The sequence below is a fragment of the Ctenopharyngodon idella genome, chromosome 12 (genome assembly GCF_019924925.1).
Source record: "Ctenopharyngodon idella isolate HZGC_01 chromosome 12, HZGC01, whole genome shotgun sequence".
Lineage (NCBI taxonomy): Eukaryota > Metazoa > Chordata > Actinopteri > Cypriniformes > Xenocyprididae > Ctenopharyngodon > Ctenopharyngodon idella.
The window spans coordinates 735505-759516 of record NC_067231.1 but is presented as its reverse complement, the minus strand read 5'-3'; the positions used below and the strand labels follow the sequence as shown (position 1 = coordinate 759516).

At 37.4% G+C, this 24012-nt stretch overlaps 2 protein-coding genes across 5 annotated transcripts in view; both read left to right on the top strand.

The window, feature by feature from the left end:
• The window catches only part of abcc3 (ATP-binding cassette, sub-family C (CFTR/MRP), member 3), a 67683-nt gene extending 60456 nt beyond the window's left edge, over positions 1-7227 (top strand). For all 4 annotated transcript variants that reach the window (XM_051914167.1, XM_051914168.1, XM_051914169.1 and 1 more), the window contains 6 exons: positions 34-135; positions 3768-3914; positions 4150-4308; positions 5740-5906; positions 6461-6655; positions 6772-7227. In XM_051914167.1, coding sequence (XP_051770127.1) covers positions 34-135; positions 3768-3914; positions 4150-4308; positions 5740-5906; positions 6461-6655; positions 6772-6880 — 879 coding nt within the window. In that variant the 3' untranslated portion in view covers positions 6881-7227. The remainder of the gene's footprint in view (positions 1-33; positions 136-3767; positions 3915-4149; positions 4309-5739; positions 5907-6460; positions 6656-6771) is intronic.
• Positions 7228-18790: 11563 nt separating this feature from the next.
• On the top strand, positions 18791-23741 carry wfikkn2b (WAP, follistatin/kazal, immunoglobulin, kunitz and netrin domain containing 2b). The gene is made up of 2 exons (XM_051914657.1): positions 18791-19715; positions 20536-23741. Exons 1-2 carry the CDS (start codon positions 19515-19517, stop codon positions 22021-22023), a joined length of 1689 nt encoding a protein of 562 aa, XP_051770617.1. The 5' UTR covers positions 18791-19514; the 3' UTR covers positions 22024-23741.
• Positions 23742-24012: the final 271 nt, after the last annotated feature.

The window sequence follows — 24012 nt, the reverse complement described above, 5'->3', positions numbered from 1 at the left end:
TCTACAACAACACTTGTTACTTCTGCTCAATAGGTCACTATGTCCCTAAACTGGATGGTGAGGATGACCTCTGACCTTGAGAGCAACATAGTAGCAGTGGAAAGAGTGAAGGAGTATTCAGAGACACAGACTGAGGTACAGTACAACAAACACACGCTCTATCATTCATATAGTATCAGCCATCATATAATCAAATATAATCAGTGAGTGTGTGTCGCTCATGTGTGAATGAACGGCGCGGTTTCGTCTGATACACAAACTCACACAAACACATGTGATGCTCGCGGTGTTTTCAGCATCTGTTGTCTCAATATATGAGGACATCATTAGCTTCACAAGCTTTTCACCGTTTCATTTGAGAAAAACTACCGTCAAATACACACTGAAACTGAAAGATCTTCACGACAAAGCGTCAAAATAAAAGTTCTGTTCCAGAAATTATGACAGAAATATATCACTACTAGATACTAAAATGTACTTCTCAAAGTAGTAATAATAATATTATTATTTCTAAGGAATGTCATTCACCCCAAGATATTTTTTCATCCATGTTTTAAATTTATACAGTTCTGTTGTGCAGCATCTTATTTGACAAAAAATTTAAATGCAATGTTATATTTTCATAAAAGCTTGATTAAATTGTTAAAAGTTTATATAAATTTGTATTAAACCATAAAACACAGAATCCCAAAAAAATTAAATTGAAATTTAGGGAAAAAATAAAATGGATTTCATGGTAGCTACTCTGTGGACTTTAATTGTGAACAAAAAACTTTACATGTTTACATTCATTTTCAAGGTCTAACAAATATGTGGAAAGCATTTCCTTAATCCATTAATGATAAATGAATATCAGCCAACCCTAAAAAAGTAACTAGTATCCAGTGTTGGGAGTAACGCATTACAAGTAACTTGAGTTACGTAATCAGATTACTTTTTTAAGTAACTAGTAAGGTAACGCATTACTTTTTCAATTTATTTCACATTCTGATCTGAACAACTATAGACCAATATCAAACCTCCCATTTGTTGCTAAATTACTGGAGAAGGTAGTTGTAGCACAACTGCAGTCACATTTAGAGAAACACAATCTTTTTGAACCGTTTCAATCTGGCTTTCGTCCTTCCCACAGCCATTCTATACTCTGAAATAGGTATTACTGGTGCTGCTTTTCAGTGGTTAACTTCATATCTATCGGATAGACAGCAATTTGTTAGGATAGGTAAGAATAGATCTCGTACCGTCACTATTTCCCGTGGTGTACCCCAGGGTTCTGTACTTGGTCCCCTTTTGTTTCTCATTTATGTGCTGCCACTGGGTCAGATCATCAGACGTTATGGTCTCAATTTTCATAGTTACGCTGATGATATTCAGATTTATTTTACAGTTAAACCCAACTCAGTCTGTCCACCCCTTTCTGTTATTTCTTGTCTTCAGGAACTTAAAACCTAGATGTCTGATAACTTTTTACAACTTAATGCGGATAAAACTGAAATCCTGCTGGTTGGCCCTAAATCACAGAGCATTTCCCAGCACAACATTTTTATTGATATCAATGGTGTCCAGATTAGGCCTTCAACAACTGTGGGGAATTTGGGAGTGTTGTTCAACTCGACACTATGTTTTGATTCACATATTGGTCAGATTGTTAAATCATTTACGAAACATTGTCCGTATACGTCCCTCACTTAATTCTAGAGATGCGGAAATGCTTTTATAACCTCCAGATTGGACTATTGTAACTCCTCATATAGCGGCCTGCCTGCCAAAGCAATTAAACACCTTCAAATGGTAGAAAACTCTGCTGCTCGAGCCCTTACATATAACAAAAAATCTGTGCATATCACTCCCATCCTTTACCAACTTCACTGGCCTCCTGTGGTCAATCGTATCCAGTTTAAACTCTTAGTCTTAGTTTATAAGGCCTGTCACGGCCTCACACCTCAATACCTTGCCGAGTTAGTGCAACCTTATGTTCCTGCCGGGACCCTCAGATCTAGCAATGATAACTTGCTTGTCGTGCCCAAGTATAAACTCTCTACTGTGGGTGGTAGGGCTTTCAGTATTATAGGCCCTAAGCTATGGGATAAGCTGCCCCATAATCTTCGTGCTACCTCCTCTCTTCAGACCTTTAAGTTAAAACTCATCTATTCACTTTGCTCGGTAAATAATTCTCCCTTTTTTCTGTTTGTATGTTACACGACCACTCTCTTGATATAGGCTGAGTGATGTTTATCATCTGATTGCTTGACCTCTCATGTTAATTATCTGTAGTTATTAGCTGTCAACTTCTGACTGTCTGTTATATTTTGTTTGTCTATTGATTGTATTAATTTTGTGAAGCAACATTGGGTTCTTGAAAGGTGCTATAAAAAATAAACATTATTATTATTATTATTATAAATAAGCATTTCCTTCAGCCTGAGGCTTATTCATTTCACTTTTGGTGTGAAACGGCCTTTACATTTTCCAAAAATATAACTTTTTTTGTTGTTATTGAAAAACATATAAGTAAGCCCAGCCCAGGTGAGAAAGGTAATGCAAAAGTAATGTAACTCATTACTTTTCATAATAAGTAACGCAATTAGTTGCTTTTTCAGGGAGTAACGCAATATTGTAATGCATTACTTTTAAAAGTAACTTTCCCCAACACTGCTAGTAACTGAGTAAGAAAAAAAAGTTTTTTTCTGACCACATTGGCAGATATTTGTTCTGGTTTTAAGCTCAAACTCACTTCATTTTGATAACGCGTTACTTTTTCAATTTACAACAAAATATCTAAGTTACATTTTCAAATAAGTAACACAAGTTACTGTGTTTTCACATGTATTGACTGCCAGCTCTCCTGTCCTCATGAGTGCAGAGGCGTCGTGTGTGAACATGATGTTATTGTAGATCTAGACTAAATGTGAACGGGCATTTACTCATCTCACTTGCATGAAAACATTCAGTATTCCTCAAAATGAATAAAAAACAGTGAAATACAATCTCAGAATTTTATGGAAACCTGTAATAATTAAATACAGTATATTACACAAATATACTTTATGTATTTAATCTCACTTTATGAAGCAATGTCTTTGCTGCTGACCTTCAATGATCTAATTCAACCATACTAATAAGCAAAAAATTACTTTAGATATAAGAGTGTTGAACTTTCTTCTCCTGTATCTTCTTCTTCTGCAATCCAGAATGGCAGCACAGCTGAAAGGTTTGTTTGAGCTGCGCCCTCTACTGTACAGGCGTAAATATGCATTTCCTTCAGCCTGAGGCTTATTCATTTCACATTTGGTGTGAAACAGCCTTAACATTTGCCAAAAATAGAACTTTTGTTGTTGTTGTTATTAAAAAACAAACTAGCAAGCCCAGCCCAGGTGAGGAAAAAGTAATGCAAAAGTAATGTAAGGCGTTACTTTTCATAAAAAGTAACTAAGTCACGCAATTAGTTACTTTTTTATGCAATATTGTAATGCATTACTTTTAAAAGTAGCTTTCCCCAACACTGCATTTCTTTTCTTGCCGCATTGACATATTTATTATATTTATTATGACATAACTCACTTCATTTTGACACATTTTTCATGAAACAAGACTTAATATCTTCAGTCATTCTGCTTCTCCAGTAAATGTATCTTGATTTAAGAATGTTTAGATATTTGTGCTGGAAAACAAGATAAAAATGCTGAGGAAGAAAATCATTTTTTTGCAGTTTATTCTGACCTGTCTATAGCAAGAGCTCATTTGATGTAAAACCTTGATTTCACTAGGCTCCATGGGTAGTGCAGGATAAACGTCCTCCGCCAGACTGGCCTCCGGAGGGAAACGTGGAGTTTGTGGACTACAGCGTGAGATATCGAGAGGGACTGGACCTGGTGCTGAGGAACATCTCTCTGAAGGTCAAAGGAGGAGAGAAGGTGAGGAGCTTCATAATACTGCTTGCATCTGTTTCCTCAACGACTTCACATCCCTGCCAGGTTTCCATCTGTTTAAAGGGATAGTTCACCCTGTCATCATTTACTCCCACTCAAGTTGTTCCAAACCTGTATAAATGTCTTTGTTCTGCTGAACACAAAGGAAGATATTTGGAAGAACGTTTGTAACCAAGCAGATCTCGCCCCCCATTGACTACCATAGTATTTTTTCCTACAGATCGGCATCGTGGGAAGGACAGGAGCTGGAAAGTCCTCGATGACTCTGTGTCTGTTCCGTCTGCTGGAGGCGGCGGACGGAGAGATCGTGATCGACGAGGTGAAGATCTCTGAGATCGGCCTTCATGACCTCCGATCCAAACTCACCATTATCCCTCAGGTCGGTCTTTTCTCCGGCTTTGTTGGTGGTAGAGCATCTGTTTTAATTTAAGCACAGCTTGAAAATGGTGTTTACTGCTACATTAGCACTGCACTCATGATGGGTCAGCAGAAAAAGCTCATTTCCCCATTCAGAGCCATAAAGCAGTTGATAGTGATTTTTCTGCTGGCAGTCGAGGAGGCCAGAGCACTAAACGGTGCTAATTAGCCCGTTCAACTCAAAACACAAACGAGACTAATGGCCTGTTAGTTTGTGTCCAGATTATTAACATTGTGCTTGTTTGTTTTCTCTAGTAAAATCTGTTCTTAACCTCATTTCACCTTTTAACAGATACTAAAATGCTGCCGTGTGATTTAATGTGTTTTGCTCAGCATTAGCAGCGTTCAGAGCTCAACTGTAAGGATTTAAAAATGCTGTAAAGTAATTTTTGTAATGTATCTTTCCAGGAAAAAAATAATAATAAAATTTTAATTTTAAATATATATATATATTATTCATATATATATATTTTTTTCCCTTAAAAATAATTTATTTCTGGCATCATACATTGCAAAAAAAAAAAAATAATAATAATAATAATTTTAAAATCCTTACTGTTTAAAAAATGTGCAAATATGTCATTTTTGAAAAGTAATGTATACAAAAAATAAGAATAAAATTTTAATTCTAAATATATAAATGTGTGTGTGTGTGTGTGTGTGTGTATATATATATATATATATATATATATATATAATATATTAAAATTCATCTTTCTAGGATTTAAAAAAAAAATATATATATATATATATATATATATATTTTTTTTTTTTTTTTTTTAAATCCTAGAAAGATGAATTTTAATATATTATATATATATATATATATATATATATAAATTTAAAATTAACATTTTATTATTTTTTCCCCTTATTTCTGGCATGATACATTGCTAAAAATTAAATAATTTTAAAATCTTACTGTTTAAAAAATGTGTAAATATGTATGGAGATATTGTTACATGTTCTTTTTTAATTATTTTGTATTAATTAATTAAATTGTGCTGTTGAAGGTATTTAATTTATATATATAATATATATAATTAAAATTTAATATTGAACTCAGTGTTGTTTAACTGCAACAGCTATACATTTATAAACAATACAGCATTTTTTTTTTTTTTTTCATAATTTTAGCAAAACCTCATTTATGCCAGCTAGAAAATATCACTTTGGTGATATATAAAAAAAAAAAAGCAGTAAAAACACATATATGATCAACACTGGAGTTGAGTCCTGCCGTTTATATCGATTCATGCTGATGATACATACATTTTGTGATATAAGTTAATTTATTTTGAATTGAAGTGTTTTTTGCTGTTTGGTTTTTTTGCTGTACACATGCTGTTGAGCAGGACTTTATCTCACCTGCATGATCGATCTGTGTTTGTAGGAACCTGTTCTTTTCTCTGGGTCTCTGCGGATGAACCTCGATCCCTTTGATAAATACAGTGATGAAGAACTATGGAAAGCTCTGGAACAGTCTCATCTGAAGAAGTTTGTGAGCAACCAGTCTGCAAAACTGGACCTGGAGTGCTCTGAAGGAGGAGAAAACCTGAGGTACATGGAATAATACAGCTATTTATGGCTGGGCGTTATATCATATCATTACATTACCGCATCATAACATATTTGCAATCAAATAATTGTCATTCTAAGGCAAAAAATTTTTTTTTTTTCTAAGCTAAATCATCTAGCCCTAATTTATTCACATTTCCGTTCTGTACACTAACCAGTCTAAAGTTTGGAATAATTAAGATTTTTTAAATATTTTTGAAAGACGTTTCTTCTGCTCACCCAAGCTGTATTAATTTGGTCAAAAATACAGTAAAAATTGTGAAATATTATTACAATGTAAAATAACTGTTTTCTCTGTGAATATATAGTAAAGTGTAATTTATTCCTGTGATCAAAGCTGAATTTTCAGCATCATTACTCCAGTCTTCAGTGTCACATGATCCTTCAGAAATCATTCTAATATGATGATTTGATGCTCAAAAACTGTTGAAAAGTGTATTTGCCTGTAAATGTGTTGCATTGCGATCTTGTGTATATATATATATATATATATATATATATATATGTACATATAAAGCCTGCTGGTCTCTGTTCAGTGTTGGTCAGCGGCAGCTGGTGTGTTTGGCTCGAGCTCTGCTGAGGAAGACCAGAATCCTCGTCCTGGATGAAGCTACGGCCGCTGTCGACCTGGAGACAGATGATCTCATCCAGTCCACCATCCGCACACAGTTTGAGGACTGCACCGTTTTCACCATCGCTCACAGACTCAACACCATCATGGACTACACCAGGTGCCTTAAACACACAAATATCTGAACCAGTTACACCAATGTCATTTCTATGAAGTGCATTTCTGCACACATTGAAAGCAAAAGTGAATGAATTGCATGTTCTTCTCTTGTCACAGAGTGCTTGTTTTGGACAAGGGACAGATCGCAGAGTTCGACACGCCGGCAAATCTAATCGCTCAGAAAGGAATATTTTTTGGCATGGCTAAAGACGCGGGGTTGGCGTGAAGCGTTACGCTGTAATAAAGCCGCAGTGCCTTCACACAGTATCAGACACAACGCCGGTGAATGTGGGTTTTTTTGTTTTCACTCAGCAGCAAGCTACATCCAGGATCTTTTGTTGTTTTTTACATTATTGTTTTTTCTATAACTACAGTGCCACTGTTACTGAGTGAGTGAGTTGAAGCAGTCTATTTTTGTACTGTATTATTTAAGTCACTTTTCGAAGTTGTTCATAGGGAAGATTTACTGCTCAGTTACGTGCGTGATTCCTTTTGTAAACCAAATCTATAAAAACTTGAATTCTGTTACCAGAATTGGAGTATTGTTGCATTTATTAAAAAAGTAATACTGTTTCTATGTGCATTTCATGAGTTCTGTGTCCAAAAGCTATTTTTGGTTTTCTCTTAAGTTTTTTTTCCAGAGTAATAGTATATAATAAAATAGCAGAAAAACTGTTCCATATATATATAATTTATGATATTTATGATTTTTCGGAAGTTATAACTGAAAAAAAACAGAAAATCAAAAATTCGTAAAAATTCAAAATGGCAAAAAATTCATGGCAGAAAATGATGGCCTTGAGTCGTCTTGAGCCAAGGATTCAGAGGGAAAAAGAATTTTGTTTCTAACCCTTACGGTTCAAAAGTTATTAACATAAATGTGAGTACAAATTGGGACAGCTGGTGGCGCTTTGCACCCTGTGATGTCGTTTTCCGTCATGAAAATTTTTCCACCATTTTGCATTTTCCGAAAAACCTACTTTTTCGAACTCCTCCTAGGCCGTTACTTTGATTTTCATGAAAATTGAACCAGGTCATCTTCAGACAATGGCGACAAAAAGTTATGGAATTCAAGTCGATTTTTTAAACAGTTTTCAAAAAACACGCAAACAAATTCTATGTAGCGTTAGCGAAAATAGACGTAAGGCTGTATCTCCTCAAACCTTTATCGTATTCAGACCAAACTTTGTCCATGACATCACAAGCATGACCTGAGGTTACATGTGCCGTTTCGGTGCAGCGCCACCTACTGGTCCGGAGATATGAAAAATGATATCCAATTTTCCCATATCGGCCATTTTGGGCGTCGGACATTTTGAATTTTATCGTAAAATGCTGTATTTTATGAACACATTAGCATATCGTTACGAAACTCAGTATGGGTTGTCGGCACCATGCCCTGACAGTACTCAAAAAGTTTTGGGGCAGCGCCACCTTGTGGTCAAAAGTTATAATGAAATTTACAAAAATGCTAATAACTTTTGACTATATTGACGTATTGTAATGAAACTGGTCTCAATAGATTTCTTGGGTCATGCCAAGAACATAGATACCAATTTTGCCATAGTCGGCCGAACGTCCTGTCCACCATTTTGTTTTTCTTTAAAAACCTAATTTTTCGAAATCCTCCTAGACCATAGCTCTGATTTTCACGAAAATTGAACCAGATCATCTTCAGACCATGGTGACAAAATGTTATGGAATTCAAGTCGATTTCTTAAACCGTTTTTAAAAAACACGCAAACAAATTCTGTGTAGCGCTTGCGAAAATAGACGTAAGGCTGTATCTCCTCAACACTTTATCGTATTCAGACCAGACTTTGTTCATGACATCACAAGCATGACCTGAGGTTACATGCTGCGTTTTGGCGCGACACCACCTACTGGTCTGGAGATATGAAAAATGGTTATTTTTGCATTAGGTTCGGGGCATTACGCCAAGTCGAATGATATCCAATTTTCCCATATCGGCCATTTTGGGCGTCGGCCATTTTCAGTTTTGATGTAAATTGCTGTACACATTAGCTTATCTTTACGAAACTCGGTATGGGTTGTTGGCAACATGCCCTGACAGTACTCAAAAAGTTTTGGGGCAACGCCACTTTGTGGTCAAAAGTTATAATGAAATTTACATAAATGCTAATAACTTTTGACTATATTAATCTATTGTAATGAAACTGTTTTCAAAAAACACACAAATTCTATGTAGCGCTTGCGAAAATAGACGTAAGGCTGTATCTCCGCAACGCTTTATCGTATTCAGACCAAACTTTGTCTATGTCTTCACAAGCATGAACTAAGGTTACATGCTGCGTTTCGGCGCAGCGCCACCTACTGGTCTTGAGATATGAAAAATGGCTATTGCTTTTTTAAAAGTGGTTAGATTCCTTAGATTCGGGGCGTCATGCCGAGTTGAATGATATCCAATTTTCCCATATCGGCCATTTTAAATTTTGTCATAAAATCCTGTATTTTATGAACACATTAGTGTATCATTACAAATTGTCATTACAAAGTATAGCGTATCATTACATAGTCGGCCATTTTGTTTTTCTTTAAAAGCCTACTTTTTCAAACTACTCCTAGACCGTTGCTCCGATTTTCACTAAAATCTATTCATATTATCTTCAGACTGTGCCGACAAAAAGTTATGGATTTCGTGTCGATAGACAAAAGCGTTTTCATATGCCGCAGCAACAAATTTGAGGCGTGATGTCAAAATGATTCTAGAGTTTGTGTATCTGCAATGCTTTGGCATAGTGACACCAAACTTTGCATGTGTCATTAACACCTCACTCTTGGTCACAGCGCCACCTATTGGTTGAAAGTGATAAACCATTAAATCAAATTATTTTGTGACTGTATTTGATTTTTTTTCAGTCATTTTGCCTAAAATGGTCTCAATATGTCTTTAATTGCTCATTGTTGCAGTCAGTCTGATGCCTCCAGCCATGTTGGCATGACTTATCATTGCCTTCTTTGTGCTTGGAAGGTAAATTATTGTTTACTAAAATATTGCTATATAGAAATGAAAAATTCCTGCACACTATCCCAACTTGCAAAAAGTATCACAATTTGTTCAATAATGTTCAGGCATTTACTATTTATCCGTAGGTGTGCAATGTTTTGATTACTAACATATTACTAAAATCTCTTCATCAGTAATTAATGAATGGCTGAACTGATGTAAAGTTTACCTGAATTCACCCTACAGATGTTCAGTAGCATATTACAACTGGCCACTAGAGGGCGTGCCTCAGAGACATCAGTCATGCAGTGAAGCACATGCTGCCTTTCCTTTACTTAAACTGAGGCAAAACATCAAATAACGACGTTCATAATTTATTCACCTCTTACTGAAGACGCTCATGGTTTTAGCAGTAGGTTAGTACAGACGTCACGTTAAACGGTTGAGTCTTTAGGTGCTTGTAGTGTGAAATGTGAATGTATGAAAATCTGCTGCAATAGATGCAACATAAAGCAGGTCAAAGGGTGTCATTCCTCTCATACTGGACGCAGCTGCTGTCTGTCTTACTGTAAACACCTTGAGGATCAAGATCTTCACAACAGAACAGGGTGAATGTGAAGTACAGAGATCTACAGAACGAGCCACACAAGGCTGCATTTATAAAATTCAGAAATATTATTACAATGTAAATCAGCTGTTTTCTATGTGAATATATAGTAATGTGTAATTTATTCCTGTGATCAAAGCTGAATTTTCAGCATCATTACTCCAGTCTTCAGTGTCACATGATCCTTCAGAAATCATTCTGATATGATGATTTGCTGCTCAAGAAACAATTCAGTCTTTTTTTCCCCAATAGTTTCTTATTAAGTAATAAAGTACATGTTTTTATATTTTATTTTATTTTCATTAATGTTTATTTTTTTAAAGTAATGATTTTTTTTTTCTTTTGGTTTTAGTTTTAGTGATTATAACCCTCTACTTGAGTTATATATATTCCCAGAGTGGATTATCCCCCCTGGATGAATTTCATTTTCCGCTTATATCGGTGAAAATGCACTAAACTCAGGTTCAAAAATGGCTCCACGGGTCTGTTCGAACGTGACTGGCCCAGAGTTCAGGAGAAACAGCTGGTCAAAGGTGCAGCTATATGTCGACCGCCTGGGGTCTATCAACTCTGGGCTTTTTTTTTTTTTTTTTTTGGTTCGAAAGAAGATTTAATATCGACCTGACTTTGAAGCTCCTAGGCAGCTGCGTCGCAAATGATCCTGTTCAAAGTTCCGGTTCTATTCTGACTTGAATAAATTACTATATATATATATAAATACACACCAATCAGGCATAACATTATGACCACCTTCCTAATATTGTGTTGGTCCCCCTTTTGCTGCCAAAACAGCCCTGACCCGTCGAGGCATGGACTCCTCTAGACCCCTGAAGGTGTGCTGTGGTATCTGGACCAAGATGTTAGCAGAAGATCCTTTAAGTCCTGTAAGTTGTGAGGTGGAGCCTCCATGGATCGGACTTGTTTGTTCAGCACATCCCACAGATGCTCGATTGGATTGAGATCTGGGAAATTTGGAGGCCAAGTCAACACCTCAAACTCGTTGTTGTGCTCCTCAAACCATTCCTGAACCATTTTTGCTTTGTGGCAGGAGCATTATCCTGCTGAAAGAGGCCACAGCCACCAGGGAATACCGTTTCCATGAAAGGGTCTACATGGTCTCAACAATGCTTAGGTAGGTGGTACGTGTCAAAGTAACATCCACATGGATGGCAGGACCCAAGGTTTCCCAGCAGAACATTGCCCAAAGCATCACACTGCCTCCGCCGGCTCGTCTTCTTCCCATAGTGCATCCTGGTGCCATGTGTTCCCCAGGTAAGAGACGCACACGCACTCGGCCATCCACGTGATGTAAAAGAAAACGTGATTCATCAGACCAGGACACCTTCTTCCATTGCTCCGTGGTCCAGTTCTGATGCTCACGTGTCCACTGTTGGCTCTTTCGGCGGTGGACAGGGGTCAGCATGGGCACCCTGACTGGTCTGTGTCTATGCAGCTCCATACGCAACAAACTGATGCACTGTGTATTCTGACACCTTTCTATCAGAACCAGCATTAACTTCTTGAGCAATCTGAGCTACAGTAGCTGTTGGATCAGACCACACAGGCCAGCCTTTGCTCCATCAATGAGTCTTGGCCGCCCATGACCCTGTCGCCGGTTCACCACTGTTCCTTCCTTGGAGCACTTTTGATAGATACTGACCACTGCAGACCGGGAACACCCCACAAGAGCTGCAGTTTTGGAGATGTTCTGACCCAGTCGTCTAGCGTCACAATTTGGTCCTTGTCAAACTCGCTCAAATCCTTACGCTTGCCCATTTTTCCTGCTTCTAACACATCAACTTTGAGGACAAAATGTTCACTTGCTGCCTAATATATCCACCCACTAACAGGTGCCGTGATGAAGAGATGATCAGTGTTATTCTCTTCATCTGTCAGTGCTCATAATGTTATGCCTGATCAGTGTATATACATATATATATATATAAAATGGCTGTGGAGTCTCGCAGACTTTCATCTCTACCTCATTCTGTATGTCAAACACTTCAGTAATGAAATTGCCCAACTGAATGACACAAGCACACAAAATTCCCTCCACAACTGGTTTCGGCTCACAATGCAAGCTTAATCACGAAGAATCTCCCGGAGGCAGAAAAAAAATCCCAGATCTTTAAATATCCTCGTCATGTGGTTCCCCGCGAGTGACAAATATTGGCAGGGCCGCGAGGATCCTAACAGGAGGGCTGTTTATTCCTGCTCATCTCCAAACAAGACGCCTCATGCTCGGAGCTGGAGATCTGAGTGTTGGATGTCCTTTAATGTCATTTTCTTAATTAGGATCAGCGGTGTAACTTCATTTAAAGAGTGCTGTCTCACCCGCCGCCCTGCTGACAGGTGATGGACTCTGAAGGATGGATTCGCTGTAAAGTGCGAGTTTCGCTCCCTCAGGCTGAGAACATGAAATATGGAAGAATTTGGGTTTGGCTCTTCCTCTTTACCTGCCTGATCACTTCATGCTGCGGGCAGAAAGATTTGAGCAGGGGCGGGTGTGTTTCGATGGATCGGTGACAAAGCAAGATTTGTCTCCGGTGTAAAAACAAAGCGCTGGTTTGTCTTTAAAGGCTAATTTATCTTCACACTGCCAGAGCATTTCCCAATTTAGATGAATGTGATTCCTGGTGTGGAAGTTGTTTTCTGGGAAATGAAGTCGTGCAAGGGTTGGGCCCTGAGAATATGAGCACATGACATGCTGATTTCATACAGAAAAGGACATGGTTACGTGCAGCCAGTGTTTCAGCATCTGCAGACGTGCGAAATGTGTGTTTGCTGTGGTGAAAACACTTATTTAGAAATGCAACATAGCGTTTCTCAACCGGCGACCCAAAAATGGGCCACTAAACCGTTTTTAATAGGCTGCTCCTGTGAAGTGTGAAATAACAATAAAACACTTAACAAAAAACTTAATTCTAAATGTTTTTCTGATGTGAGACTTTTATTTTGAAAGCTGTTCACTGTTCTGTCAGATATGGAAGCTTGTTTCTGCCATAAAATAAAAAATAAAAAAGGTAATTGTGATTTTTTTATACCTCACAATTCTGACTTTACATCTTACAATTCTGACTTTATAACTCGCAATTCTGACTTTATAAATCGCAATTCTGACTTTATATCTCGCAATTCTGACTTTATATCTCGCAATTCTGACTTTATATCTCGCAATTCTGACTTTATTTCTCGCAATTCTGACTTTATAACTCGCAATTCTGACTTTATATCACACAATTCTGATTTTATATCTCGCAATTCTGACTTTATATCCCGCAATTCTGACTTTATAACTCGCAATTCTGACTTTATAAATCGCAATTCTGACTTTATAGAAATTAGTAATTTAGTGACATCAAACTATTATTAGAATGATTTCTGAAGGATCATGTGACACTGAAGACTGGAGTAATGATTCTAAAAATTCAGCTTTGATCACAGGAATAAATTACACTTTACTATATATTCACATAGAAATCTTTGTTTTTTTTACATTGTAATAATATTTCACAATTTTTACTGTATTTTTGATCAAATAAAAGCAGCCTTGGTGAGCAGAAGAGACTCCTTTCAAAGACATTTTAAAAAAACTTTTTGAACTGTACTGTATTTATTATTTACCATTTTGCAGTTTTGCATTCTTTCCATTAAAAAAGTTACAGTCTACACATTTTTGCAGTAACATTGAAGCATATCAGTGTAACATTATTCATGCGTTCATTTCTGATATAAATAATGGTCAAGCTAGAGAAATCTTTCAAATGTAAGACGCTGAAGGGTTGAAGGGCATTCTAATTTTCAATAAAATATATAGTTACTAATAATAATACGAATACCATATAGACCACTGTATAGACCAAACTTTAATTTGTCTCCTAACACCGTCAGTTTAAACTACAGTTTCTCAACAAAGTGAAATAGTCTGCTTTATTACGTCCCAGTCGATATGATTTTAAACTATGGATTGCTAAGTTTTTCATGCCTTTCACAACTAAAAAGCCCATTATTTCACTGGTACACCCTGAGGTTGTATCAGTCCTCACTCAAGGTGTTCAGACTGACAGGAGTTTATTAATTTTTTGTTCCCATTACACTATTTCCTCAAACAAATACATCACATGTTGCCTCCGTAGAGGGCAAGTAAGGTAATGCGTCTCCAAAGTAGTGTACGTGAAAGAATGCAGTGTGTTGTAGCAATCAATCACAGACGGAGAAGAGTTCGAGCGGCCTCATGAAAGCCTTTTATTCCTGCTGGAGGCCAGATCCTCTCCTCAACCTGGAAACTTCAGTGAAACACGTTTGAGAAAAAATACTGTGTTGTTAGACGTTCGGATAATGATATATTTGGATCCAAACACCTGAGGCGTGCTATCAATTGTTGAATTGAACTCCTGAATTTCAGTCGACACTCTTAAAAATAAAGGTTCTTTATTGGCATGAAGAATCTTTAACATCCATGGAACTTTTCCATTGCACAAAGATTTTTAAAATGTTCTTCACATTAAGAAAAAACGGTTCTTTTAAGAACTTTCTCTGAAAGGTTCGTCTACAGCATCGCTGCGAAAAGTTCCCTTTTGGAACCGTTATTTTTAAGAGTGCACATCTGAAATGTCTGTATATTTATATATGCTCATATTTTTTTCACAAAACTAATCGTCAAATCTTTATTTGAACACTATCTTGTACAAGAAAAAGAGTGTAATTCATAAAGTGTTTGTCCTCATTTGACACACTTGTGAGCCTGAATGGGTTTTTTCCTTTTTGGAAAGATATGTGAGGACAAGGAATTTCTATAACCGTTAAAGTTTACAACAAGGCGCTGTTAAAGTTAATCTGTGGTCGCAGGGGTAAAATAAGGTGAAGCTTCTCATGAGCAGCCCAGTGTTTAAACCTGCTTGGAAGTTATTCAGTTTTGGTTATGTTAGCAATATTTTAGAATAAAAGTGGTTAGTAAACTACCTTTTTGGAAGCATTGAAGAATACCCTGTAAATTGAAGAAAGAAACAAATTGCATGCTTTTTTAATCTTCAGTTTATTGTTAAAATGTAATTATTTTCATTCTTATATTGTGTTGTTTAATCTCAGTCAGAGCATAAAGGCACGAGTTTGAACTGCATTGTGAATGAAACATGTCTTTTGTCCTGTTCACATTCTTTGGCAGAGCTAATGAGGCCCTTCTTTAATCAGCATTAGTGTTTGTGCATAAATAGATTTTGTGTTTTACGCAAAACAGGCTGTGGTGGAAAGCTCCATGTGTGCTGTGTTATACTTTAAAGGGTTAGTTCACCCAAAAATGAATTCTGTCATTAATTACTCCCCCTCATGTCGTTCCACACCCATAAGACCTTCGTTCATCTTCAGAACACAAATTAAGATATTTTTGATGAAATCTGACAGGTATATGACTCGTCCATAGACAGCAATATAATCAACACTTTCAAGGTCCAGAAAGGTACTAAAGACATCGTTAAAACAGGCATGTGACTGCAGTGGTTCAACCTTAATGTTATGAAGAGACGAGAATACTTTTTGTGCGCAAAAACAAAACAAAAATAACGACTTTATTCAACAATCTCTTCCAAAAGGAGATATTTTCTTTTAAAGAATTCTCTGTTTAAGGACTACAACAAATGGCTGGTAGGGACTACAACAAGCTTCTTCCCAGGTTAGTGACATCACTAACCCTAAAATTTACATAAACCCCACCCCCGAGAACACTCAACAAAGGGGGTGGGGCCATGTTGGGCTGCTTTAGAGAAGAGGAAGAGTTGTTGTAGTAGAGTGTTGTTGTCATGCCGTCATTTTACGCCGGACTGCTTCACAAACGAGGGTCAATTCAACACAAAAGATTAACATGACGGCACATTCTAGTGGATGAGTTGAATCAACTCCACAGCAACTACATAAATTTATCCACTAACCATTCAGAAACGTCTAAAAGTTGTAACTTCTTCCTGAGTCTCTCCATCAGTGTCGACTCCGGTTTGAACAATGTAAGGCTGAACACCGTTACTGACAATCCTCATTTTGGCTGCGTGAGATTCTCCAGCTTTGTTGTTGTTGAGCGACCAAAGCGCGAGCTGTTAAAGCTCCGCCCCCCTTCTGGAAAGGGGGCGGGAGCAGCAGCTCATTTGCATTTAAAGGGACACACACAAAAACGGTGTGTTTTTGCTCACACCCAAATAGGGGCAAATTTGACAAGCTATAATAAATGATCTGTGGGGTATTTTGAGCTGAAACTTCAGACTCATTCTGGAGACACCAGAGACGCATATTACATCTTGTGAAAGGGGCATTATAGGACCTTTTTACTTATATATATATATGTTAATACTTGTTCAGAACAATCACTTCAGCAAAGTTTTTACCATATTCTGTTTATTTTGATTAATAAAATAATCATTTAATTTTATTCGATAAATGCATTGTAGTTAAAATATATTCATTTTAAAAATACAGAAATAAATTCAAAAACAACGATTCTGAAAGCTTCTTACACTGCTTGATGGAGATCCCTTAATAATTTACATACTGTACATATTTGGCCATATTTGGACATAGAGTAAGCGTTTTGAACTGCAAGAGTTTTACACTTTCTTCGTAAGTTGAATACGGAAGGAGGTCTGGTGGAAGCTAGATATTTTACCTTATAACTTGTTAAATATGGATATTTTTTTACACAAATTCATCGCTTCGCTTCAGAAGGCCTTGTGGAGCCGTGTGGAGTACGTTTATGATGGATGGATGTGGATGGAAGCACTTTCTTCAGCTCATACTCGTTGGTCCCGTTCACTGCCATTATAATGCTTGGATCCGTCAGAATATTTATTAATATAACCCTAACTGTGTTTATCAGAAAGAAGAAAGTCTTAAATACCTAGGATGGCTTGAGGGTGAGTAAAGCTTGGGCTAATTTTCATTTTAAAGTAAACTAATCCTTTAAAAACATTTTATTCTAGCTTCATGCATCCTTTTTTATCAACACTTGAATGTGGGTAAGTTTCATTAAAAAAAAGCAAAAATTTGTGCAAAAAGCTGAGAAAATCACGTTTTTGTCAAAGACTTTTTCAGGATGGGATTCAGAACGACTGTTAAAACACAGATGGAGTAGATCAAGTCCATCAACACAGCTCGTCCTGGGTTGATATTTCATGCAGTATTGTTAGGCAATTTTGATGCTGTTTAATGTTTGATGATTTCTTCTATTTATGCTTCTATCTTTTGTTTCTGCTTCTTCTTCACCTGTTTTGATCCGGATATTCTGTACTAGAAGATGCGTAACAGCGCCCCCTACCATATAACACTAAAAACACTGATAGTCGGAAAATTCAGCCAGTGGCAGGGAAAGAGTAAAGTAGATTTGAAGTAAATTCTTATGTATGTACACTACCAGTGGACTAGCCTACACACAAATTCAGATGCTCGGAATTAGGAATATATCTGTTTTCTTTATAAATCATTTAGGGCCCTATCATACACCCGGAAAAATGCAGCGCCAGGCGCGACACAAGTGTTGTTTTGCTAGTTTCAGCCCAACACATTTATCATTTTTACATCCAGCGCCACGTTGTTTAAATAGCAAATGCACTCGCTCCCATCTGTGCGCCCATGGGTGTGCTGGTCTGAAAACGAGGTGTGTTCAGGTGCATTGTTGGCGTGTTGCTATTTTGAGGAACTAAAAACGACTGTGTCATTGACCAACTGAAATCTGGTCTAAAGTCAATGACGCAGTATTTGTTTTGTCATTTAAAGAGCGCGTTAGTAATATGCGCCTATATGCGGGTGCATAACACACGTACACTGATTATTACACACACAGGGACGCGCAGCAGCACACAAACATGCCAAATATTAAAAATAAATAGATTACAATGTAAAAGATTATAATTGTGTGCATAAAGATAAAAATGCTTTGGTGGAATCCGGCTTGTCCCATAGATGGTCTGCACTTTAACCTCGCGCACGAGCAGATCCGTTTCCTCGCTAGAGTTTTTCCATTTGCAAATTCCGCCATGTAAATAGCGAATCCGCCATGGTGCGAGCGCAACTGGCTTTTAAAGGGAATGGGAGATGAGACAAAAACCCATTACTCATTAAGAGAATAGGGACAACCCTTTTAGACCATGCACCGGGCGCGCGGACCATTTTTCCCATCATTAAACTAGCAAAAGTGGATTTGGACACACCCTAAGTGCACCTGCGCCATGCTCTTTAGACCATGCGCCTAGATCGTTAAAATAGGGCCCAATATCTTCAAACAATGTAAGTTTATAAGACTATGTAAAACTATGTGAAAAAGTATTTAATAGGCTACTCAATCAAAAGAGTAAACACAACTACAAGCCAAGTACACTTAGAATACTTAATTATACTTTTAAGTATATCTCAATTAAAAGATTGAGTATATCTTTCAGTATAAGTCAAGTATACTTAAGAGCAATTTTAAGTATATAGGCGACATAAAAGTATACTGAAAGTGTACTTTCTTATTTTTAGTTTAAAAGAAGTATAATAGTACATTTGAATAAACTTCTTTTTCGTAATGGACTGACGATTTAAGAACTTTTAAAATGGAGATTTTGAGTTTTGTTTAGACAGAACAAGCTCACTTAAATAAGTAGATAATGCTGCTTGAAGATGTTATATTTTAATAATATTTTATACAATTAAACGACAACCTCCTGATTCAGTCTTTTACTTTCTTATCTCACAATTTATTTTGTAGGCTACTGTATATATTTTACACAGAGCTACTACTTTCATGTATGATGGAGATTTCAGTAATTGGTTATGGTGTTTAGTAGGTTACTTAGACGCTGACATTTGAAAATATATTGTATTTCTGTGTGTTATCTTTTCGTTTTAAAGCGCACTGAGGAGATCACGCGCGCGCAATTCCCACGCGCGCACACTTCATGAGCGCGCATCGCGAAGATAAAGGGTTAAAGCAGCAGCAGCAGCAGCCTACAGCACTTTCAAAGAGAGGCAGGTGTCCCAGTACCAGCCCAACTTTGGACCAGATGTTTTTAATCCTCTCTCTAGAACTACAGAGTAATTCATGACTGTCGAGATTTGTGGTCAGCCTTTGTTGCTCAAGAAGTGAAAACTATTAGAGAGTATAAATACAGAGATCTAAACTCATTTTCCACTCACAGTATTCTGAATCTCTGGGAGATTTTTTCTCCCCCTCCTGCTGCTTGGAAGCTCGAGGCGCACAATTCTGGCTCAATAAAATTAGGTTAGTAAACTCCTCAAAATAATTCCTCATTTCTGCCCTCCAACATGTGGTGGATGCTGTTTCCTCGCTGGATCTGGTTCGTCTCGGGACAGATTTTGCTGCTATTTGTGGACAGGCAATGCGTGAAAGGCATGACTTTGCAGAGAGTTGCGTATTCCCACGCAGGGATCTGTCCAAACGACATGAACCCAAACCTGTGGGTTGATGCAATGAGCACCTGCACGCGAGAATGTGAATCTGACCAGGTTTGCCTTTTCATTCCATTGAATTTAGTTGATATTTTGACTGTAATATTTGCTTGCATGCATGTCCATTTCATTCATTCATATATATATATATATATATGAGAAATATATGTATAATATATTATAATAATATTTTTAAATATATATTTATATGAGAAATGCACATAGATAATATATAACATATACATATATATGAAATATACATACATGCAAGTATATATAACATTGTAATATATGTATCACTCTTTTCTTGTACATACATACATGTAATATGTATATATATAAATATATATATATATGAAAAATGTACATAGAAAATATTTAACATATATATTCTTTGACATGAAATGTACATACATGCAAATTATATATATATATATATCATTCTTTTCATGTACATACATGCATATATCTATGTACGTTTCTCATATATATATATATATATATATATATATACAGTATATATACATATATACATACAAATGTACATAGATAATATATAACATATACATATATACATGTTCATATATATGAGAAATGTACATACATGCAAGTTATATATATATATATATATATACACACACACATTTTTTATATATCTATTTATATATTTTATAACTATTATGTATAACTATTATGTATAATTCTTTTAATTCATGTAATCTGGATTATCAAGTGAATACAACAGCAATATATGTAGAATGGACATGCATTCAAGTATAAATATATATATATATATATATATATATATATATATACACACACACACACACATTTTTTATATATTAGGTTTATTCACTCTTTGTTTATGTTTGTTCAGGAATGTGAAACATTTGAAAAGTGCTGTGCCAATGTTTGCGGCAATCGCAGCTGTGTGGCGGCCCGCTACATGGACGCTACAGGCAAGAAAGGGCCCATGGGAATGCCAAAGGAGGCGTCCTGTGACAAGTTCATGTGCTCTCAGCAGGGCTCCGAGTGCGACATCTGGGACGGCCAGCCCGTGTGCAAGTGCCGTGACCGCTGCGAGAGAGAGCCCCACTTCACCTGCGCCTCAGACGGCATGACCTACTACAACAAGTGCTACATGGATGCAGAAGCGTGCTCCAAGGGCATCTCCTTATCGGTGGTGACCTGCCGCTTCCACCTCACCTGGCCCAACACTAGTCCTCTCCCGGCCGGCACCACCGCACTGCCCACCACCGCGGTCCAGCGCACCACTCCTGTAGACGTCCACGCTCCCATCATGCTGGGCAGCCCGTCTCAGCAGTCCGTGTTCGTCGGTGATACGGCCAGTTTTCTTTGCGAAGTCGCTGGCCGGCCAAAACCTGAGATAACCTGGGAGAAAGGACAAGGAAGTTTGGTCATGAAGCCCAACCATGTGCACGGGAACGTAGTGGTCACTAACATCGGCCAGTTGGTCATCTACAACGCCCAACTGCAAGATGCCGGTGTTTACACTTGCACAGCCACGAACGCCGGCGGCTCCGTCCAAGCGCAATTCCCGCTCTCCGTAGTCCAGCAAGAGCCGGTCACGAAGTTGAATTCCACCCGTTTCCCCGCCGAGGAGTGCTTTAAGGTGCCGGACAGTGACGATTGCGGGGAGGAAAAACCGAGTTGGTTTTACGACCCCCAGAGGAACAACTGCTACACCTTCACTTACGGCAACTGCAGCAAAAACCGCAATCACTTTGACGATTACGAGACGTGCATGTCGTCGTGTCGGGACGAACTCGCCGCACCTTGTAACCTCCCCAGCTATCAGGGACCTTGCAAGGCGTACGAACCTCGATGGGCCTACAGCGGTTCCCAGCGCCGCTGCCAGCCGTTTGTGTACGGTGGCTGCAAAGGCAACGAGAACAACTTCAAAACCAAAGAAGCGTGCGAGGACACCTGCCCGTTCCCGAGGATCCAGCGCTGCAAGCCGTGCAAGCCGCGGCACAAGATGGTGATCAGTTTCTGCAGAAGCGATTTTGTGATTCTGGGACGTATGACGGAGCTGACGGAGGACCAGGACTCCGGGCACGCTCTGATCACCGTGGAGGAGATCCTGAAGGACGAGAAAATGGGGCTGAAGTTCTTTGGGAAGGAGCCTCTGGAGGTGACCTTGCAGAACATGGACTGGGCCTGTCCGTGTCCGAACGTCACCACCGCGGACGGGCAGATCATCATCATGGGCGAAGTCAACAACGGCATGGCCGTCCTGCAGCCCGACAGCTTCATCGTCCTTTCCAGCGTCCGGCGTGTCCGTAAGCTCCGTGAGGTCATCAATAAAAACACCTGTGACATTTTGAAAGAGTTCATCCAGTAGGACTTTTCATGTTCATGAACGTTAAATTGTTCTGATGCTCTAAGAATCTGTGTTTTATGTTCTTGTACCCATCGAATTCCAGACTGTTTGCTTTGACAAGGTTAGATATGTTTCTACAGCTTGAATAGAAATGCTCACATCAACCTGGAAGGTTTTTATAAGAGTTGCCCTTACAGTTAAAGTAAATTTGTGGACATAGGACGCATTAATCAAAGCCATCTGCTAGTCCCGGTGACTTCAAACGGAGCTGCCGTATGAGTTTATTAAGTACTGGAAATTAATTTTTTGGCACATTTTTTGTTTGTTTGATGGTTTGGATAAATTAACTTTTTCCTATCTGCTTGGTTGAACTTTTACAGTGGAAGATTTGTTGTTGTTGTTGTTCCTGCACTGGGTTAAAAACAACCCAAGTTGTGTTAAAAATGGAAAAACTCATTGATTGAGTTGTTTTAACCCAGTGGTTGGGTTAAATGTTTGTCCAACCTGCTGGACAGTTTTATTTAACTCAACTATTGTTTAAAAATTACTATATGGCTAAATTAAAATGAACCCAAAATATGTTGGAAATTAAAAATCAGACACATAATTACTAGAGGAAACAACAATAATCAAAAGGTGAACATTTATTAATAAGCAATTTAATAAATGTTTATTGTTTAATTATTATCCATGAAACATATTAATAAATGTTCATTTATTAAACATATTCATAAATGTTAATTTCCAGCCTATTTGGGAAGCAAGAAATACAGTCATTTCTAAACAATAGTTGAGTTAAATAAAACTGTCCAGCAGGTTGGTCAAACATTTAACCCAACTGCTGGGTTTGTCCATTTTCAACCCAACTTGGGTTGTTTTTAACCCAGCATTTTTTAGAGTGTGGTAAGTAAATGACTGTTGTACTATAGGATTAGATTTGCTTAATGCACTTAGAAAAGTTGTATGATATTGAAAATAATATCGATTTTAGTAGGAGAAATAATCCATCATTAAGCCTCACTTGTGTATAGAACTGTGTACATGATTTAGCACAGACTGCATTTAATTTTAAGCTATTTATTTTGAATTCATCAGTGTGATGAACCAAAAAGCTGACTGTAATTTCTTACAAGCACTTACGTATTTCTACAATTGTCTTTTTATTATCTTTATAGTTCAGTGTCTATCATGATTTGCATCGTGGAGTGACACAAAAATAAACCTTTCAACCTCTAAGTCTAATTCTTCTACTTTTACAAGTGCATGACACCAATTATGCAGTCACAAAACTACAATCGCTAGGACTAATTTCTCAATATTTAGGTCACTTTTTAAAAAAAAAAAAAAAACTCTTCGCACAATGAGCACAACAGCATCATTTTCCATTGATTTAACACAAAATTAACTCAATGACCACATCTTTCAAATTAATTCTTTTCTCACTCAGACACAAACAGCACCAAAACTCTATGAACCTACAGGCCAATTAAAATGGTTAAACCATATTTAAATATATTCCAAATCTAAAAAATGAAATTCTATCAAAACAATTAGATGTACACAACTGAACACCTACATATTACCATCTATACAAAAGGGGACAATTTAGGAATAATTTTGTACTGTACATGAACCATGTTAATCCTAAATCATCCTAAACCCCAGGTAAACAGGAACCTAGGTTATCTTGCAGCTCATTATTTAATAATTAAAGTTTTTCCTTGATTGCTAACACAATTCATGAAACAATTCACCATTTTCTCACAACTACACCATCTTGTACAAACCCCAAACTGTCACATCAAATCAAATATTTTAGTCAAAAACACATTCTCGTTTGTCAGAATCAAACTTTGGCCTCAGATGACACACAAAACATAACAACCCGGGTTAACGTTCTTATTTGCATATTTGTGGTGTCAGCGTCACTGATTGGACGAACGCTGCACGCGATCTGTTTATGTATAAAGGCTCTAGCGTTGCGCATCCATATTGTATTTTGCCGACTGT

What these genes read in the sequence shown, in the direction of transcription:
- wfikkn2b (XM_051914657.1), top strand. Translation starts at nt 19,515, where the DNA reads ATGTGGTGGATGCTGTTTCCTCGCTGGATCTGGTTCGTCTCGGGACAG. An exon ending in GAGAATGTGAATCTGACCAG is followed by an intron (nt 19,716 to 20,535) that starts GTTTGCCTTTTC and finishes ATGTTTGTTCAG; the next exon opens with GAATGTGAAACATTTGAAAA.